We start from the raw sequence: 5106 nt of genomic DNA on the forward strand, positions 1-5106 counted from the left end.
ACTCCTGTTACCCTTTGTGCCCAGCTAATCTGGCCCGCTACAGCCCTGGCCGGAGACCAACCCCCAAAATAACTCCCAGAGCAGATGGGTTAGAAAGTCAGCCTGCTGTCACTGAAACACTGCACCAGAGGGTGAATCCGTCGTGATCCTGGGTCAGGCGTTCCCACAGTTAGGGACTCTCCCCATCACACAATTCCTTCTCTATCCAGCTCCGCTTCTGGCCCTCGGGTCGGCTGAGCCCTGCCCTGCGAGGCCGAAGAACCGGCTGTTACCTCTTTCCTTCCCACGTTGGTCCCAACCACACCTCCCCTTTGCCTTCTCTTGGCTAAGCTAAATAAAAGGAGTATCCTGGAGTTCCTCGCTGTAAAGCAGGATTTCTAACCCTTTAATCCATCTTCTCCAACCCCTCCCCGATTTAGCGCCATCCAGCGGGGGCTGTGGGCACCAGCGTGGGACACAGGATTCGCACCAAACACAGCTGTGAAATCCCCTCTCTGCCCCTACTCGAGATTCCCGTGTAGGCATCCCAGGGTTGCAGTAGCCCTCTGGCCTCCGTGTCACATTGGGGGGGCTCACGTTTATCTGATTGTCCACCACGACTCCCACTTCCGCTACCCAGGGGCAAGGCCCTGCCCCGCACGTATGGCCGGCATGTTTTGTTCCTACATATTGACATTGACCTTTAGCAATATCACAACATACAGAAGTGGCTTGAATTGGTGATCTGTCCTCTTCATTATTCTCCCTCCCCTGCAAATTTTGGGTCATCCGCCAACTGTATCGGGGCGATTTTATGCTTCCTTCCAGGTCATTGCACCATGTGCCCTGGGGCAGCAGGGGCAGGATTAGCCTAATTATAGCCCTGACCCTGTTCCAAGAGAAGGAGCGACCAGCCCCTCTGCACAACGACTGGACTGGCCCCTGCCCACACAGGGCAGAGCCCCATCTACCCTCTTCAGGTATAAAACACCCCATCCTGTGCCAGGAGCTGCTCATCAGCTGCCGGCTCCATGGACACCTCCCTGAACACCATGCTCAGCCTCCTGCTCTGCGGCTGCCTATGGGGCGCGTGGGGCCAGACGAAGATTGATGTTAACAATGGTGGGATATGGGGCACGTGGGGAGAAGAACAGTCCTGCCCCAATGGCAGCTATGCCACAGGTTTCTCCCTGAAGGTAAAGATCCTCCCCCGACTCCACAGTCCTGACCTCTTTCCCCTCCCCTCGTCCCCTGGTCCCTTCCCCAGCCTGGCTCCCCCTGCCCCATTTACCCCCTCCCTATATCTACCCCCCTCCTCACACCCCTCTGCACCTCATCTCCTTGTACTGAAGTGACACCCCTGCAAGGGGGAGGGGACAGTCTCTAATGCCCGATGCTTTGCTCCCCTCCCCCACAGGTGGAGTTGCCCCAGCTGGCTGGGGACAATACCGCGCTGAATGGGATCCGACTGCTCTGCTCCAGTAGCACATCCAATCAGTCCAACGTGGGGCTGTGAGTACCATGGGGAGGGGCCAAGTTGAGGGTGGGGGGGAGGGTGGTAGAGGGGGCACCGGGCTGCGTGTGTTAGTGGGAGATGCTTGTCATCATAGAGAGAGCTGGCATCAGCAGTGGGACCGTGGTGTCTCTGGCGGGTTAGTGGTGGTAGCGGTTGGATACCAGGGCAGTGGATTCCCTGCCTGGGCCAGCTGAGGCTGGAAGAAGGCCACACACCCCCCAAGCGCCCAGCTGACCTGTTCTCTCCTGCCAGGTGGGGCCAGTGGACCCCGGTGACTAACTGCACCCCGGGGAGCCGGCTCCGGCAACGAGTGGAGCTGGGCCAGGGCCTGAAGGACGACACGGCCGCCAACAACATCGAGTTCTACTCCACAGATGGGACAGAGCTGAATGGGATCCAGACACTCTGCTCCAATGGCACGTTCATCCAGTCCAACGTGGGGCCGTGAGTACCATGAGGAGGGGCCAAGTTGAGGGTGGGAGGGAGGGTGGTAGAGGGGGCACCGGGCTGCGTGTGCTAGTGGGAGATGGTTGTCACCATAGAGAGAGCTGGTGTCAACAGTGGGACCGTGGTTTCTCTGGCAGGTTAGTGGTTGTAGCAGTGAGATACCAGGCCAGCGCCAGTGGGACAGTGGTACCTGATGGCTGGATGCTGGTGTCAGCAGTGGGATACCAGGGCAGCGGGCTCCCTGCCTGGGGTGGCTGAGGCTGGGGGAAGGCCACACCCCCCCAAGTGCCCAGCTGACCCGTTCTTTCCTGCCAGGTGGGGCAACTGGACCTCGGTGAAGAACTGCCCCCCAGGGAGCCGACTGACCCAGTTCCGGCTGCGGGTGGAGCCGTGCCAGGGCCTGAAGGACGACACGGCTGCCAACAACATCGAGTTCTACTGCACGGACGGGACGGAGCTGAAGGGGAATGGCGGGTGCTGGGGTAAGTGGGGCTGCAAGAGCCGCTCCTGTGGCCCACAGGGTATCTGCACCATCGCCACCAAGGTGGAGGTGCCGCAGGGAAAAGGGGATGACACAGCCCTGAACGACGTCTACTTCAAATGCTGCAAAGCCTGACCTGGTGCTCCAGCCCACCAGCTGCCCCATCAGCTGGCCTGATTGGTGCCCCCCGCCCCCCTTGACACTCCCCCACCAGCCTCCAAATACCCCTGCTCCTTCCATTCCACGCCTCCCCTCGAATCCATCTCCCAGCGGCTCCCCCCGTGTGACCCTCCCTGCAATAAAAGATTTGCTTTGTACCTAAGCTGAGCCTTGTCTGCATCTCGTTGGCTGAACACACCCCTAGCAATGGAGGAAAGGGGGAGTTGTGCACCCCAGCTGGGGGGGAGGGTGGGAATTACAGCAGGGGGGTGGGAGTCTCCATCTCTGCAATGTGCCCTGGCCACCTCCCCTTCCCCACCCAGACAGATGGGCTGGCCTGGTGGAGGGGTTGGAAGGACAGGGAACGGGACACTGGGCCTGTCCCCTCTAGGGGCCGCCGGCTCCCATCCGGCCCCAGGGCGGGTCTGGCCGGCTCTTGAGTGGGGCAATTTGTGAGATGCTATTGTGACCCGACCGTGCCCAGGGCAGCCACCTGAAAATGCCACAATCAGGGCAGTCTGTAAAAGGAGAGCAGATTCTCCTAGCACTGGTGGGTGGCACTGAAGCCAGACTTCCTAACCAGCCACAAACTGCACTGCTGAATCCCCACAGAAGCCAGTACACAAATGTACACAGCCCCCTTTACTGCATTTCAGCTCCAGGCTCCCAAATCAGCACTAGGTCCAATAAAGAGACCAGTTATTTAAACTCTATGCTCTTTACTAAAAAGGGTCCCTCTGACCGCAAGGGATCAGCCACAGTACCAGATCAATATAAGTTTGGAACTTACCTAAAATATCACGCTGCCAGTCAATCCTTTAGTAACTAAAACGAAAGATTTATTGTAAAAAGAAAGAAATAAACCATGAGAGAAGTATTAAAGGATTAGAGCAATCACAAACATACAGATGATTAAAAGTCCATATACATCAGGTTTCTGGAAGAGATGTGGAGTTGCAGGCTTGTATAGTCCCTGTGCTACACATCCAGTACCTGGATGGGTCTAAGTCCTTCGGTTCAGTTGCAAGATGAATTGATCCAGAGGTAGGTGTGTGTCTGCAGCTGGACAGGAACAAAGACAAAATGGTTTCTCTGGTTTGATCTTATATACCCCCTGCCCTGTGTCATGCGGCCTGGGGAATGTCACAAGAACTAAAATGGAGTCCAGAGTCACATGGGCCAATCCTGGTAACTCTTAAGCTGGGTTTCTTCCTGGGCCCCTTGCCTCTGTAAGTGTCTTAATGGGCCATTAAGGAGGCTATTGTCTTGCCGCCTCTCTGCCTGGGGTGTGTCAGTAGTACAAAGGGTCTACCTTCACTCAAATGTCCATGTGACCGGAAGGCCCGCCTTACCCACCTCTATCACAGGAAGTCCCGCACCATCAGGTCATCTGACATTCAGTCCCTCCTCGGGTTATGACTTCCTGGTCAAGATGGACACCTGACCGGAAGCGGGTGGTGCGACTGCCCTCCAAGAACGCCCCCACCGTTTCCCCACCAATGGGAGAGGGTTTCGCCCCAGGGAACCACCCCGAGAGCAGGATTGGCCCCACAGATGGTCACCTGCCTGGAAGCGCTCAGTGCGATCCCTCCGAGAAAGCCCCCCGCTCGCTCCCCACCAATGGGAAAGGGTTTCGCCCCGAGAGCGGGATTGGCCCCCAGATGGTCACATGAATGGAAGTGGTCGGTGCGACCCCTCCGCCAATCGACGTATGTTTCATGCCAAGAGCTGGGACTGGTCCAGCAAGGGTTTTTGAATTTGTGCCAAGAGCTGGGATTGGCCAAGCGAGGGTACAGGGAGGAGCAGGGCACCCCCACCCCCAAGCGGAGCGGGCTTAGGCCGTCCCAGAAGGGAAAGGTGCACCAATGGGGATGTTCGGGCAGTGGCGGCGCAGCCCTTGGAAGTTTTGGGGCCCTTAAAGCATCTCGTTTTTGAGACCGCGTGGTTCACAGCTTGTGGAAAAACGCCGAGAGGGGAACATGGACGCCTTCACCACCCCCATGATGCCTTCGAGATTTGTTTTGACTCCTAAGTTTTTGGCCCCCAGACATAGAAAGCGCTACATTAGCGACAGTTCCGAGGAGGAAACTCCTTTGCCCCAGCCTTTGTCTGACACGCCGGAACCCAAAACCCGAGCGCCCAACGAACCTGACGGCCTCATGCTGTCCGTGCCCATGGAGGAAGGCGGCTCGTGGGAGTCGTCGGCGGGGCAGGCCGAAGGAAGAGACGCGGCGCAGGTAAAGGAACAAACATGATTGGGGGTGTGTGGTGGGGTTAGTAACCGAGCCGGGTCTAAGAACAAAAACAAAAGCCAAGCCATAGAGACTTACAGCTATTTCTTTTATGAAAAATCTCTCGACAGGTCGACGATGCCTTTCTACAGACTTTTGAGAACCTACACATCGGTAGCCCTGAGGGAGTAAATCTACCATGCGTTAATAAAAATTGTCAGCATAACCGTGTCTTTTCATACTTGTTTTACACGTGACAACCATGTCAATGCAGGCGGCTCTTTTAAAACAAA

General features: G+C 56.9%; 1 protein-coding gene across 1 annotated transcript; it reads left to right on the plus strand.

The window, feature by feature from the left end:
* The first annotated feature begins 1010 nt into the window (after positions 1 to 1010).
* On the plus strand, positions 1011 to 2558 carry LOC137162523 (vitelline membrane outer layer protein 1-like). The gene is made up of 3 exons (XM_067562409.1): positions 1011 to 1175; positions 1397 to 1491; positions 2258 to 2558. Exons 1-3 carry the CDS (start codon positions 1011 to 1013, stop codon positions 2556 to 2558), a joined length of 561 nt encoding a protein of 186 aa, XP_067418510.1.
* The last annotated feature ends 2548 nt before the right edge of the window (positions 2559 to 5106 follow it).

This window comes from Emydura macquarii, unplaced genomic scaffold, assembly GCF_026122565.2.
Source record: "Emydura macquarii macquarii isolate MOO-44397 ecotype Brisbane River unplaced genomic scaffold, CSIRO-AGI_Emac_v2 contig_2425, whole genome shotgun sequence".
Lineage (NCBI taxonomy): Eukaryota > Metazoa > Chordata > Testudines > Chelidae > Emydura > Emydura macquarii.

Excerpts from the sequence above, each read along its gene's own strand:
- LOC137162523 (XM_067562409.1), top strand. The coding sequence starts at position 1,011 with ATGGACACCTCCCTGAACACCATGCTCAGCCTCCTGCTCTGCGGCTGC. Across the intron at positions 1,176-1,396 it reads CCACAGGTTTCTCCCTGAAG|GTGGAGTTGCCCCAGCTGGC; the intron begins GTAAAGATCCTC and ends CCTCCCCCACAG. Across the intron at positions 1,492-2,257 it reads AATCAGTCCAACGTGGGGCT|GTGGGGCAACTGGACCTCGG; the intron begins GTGAGTACCATG and ends CTTTCCTGCCAG.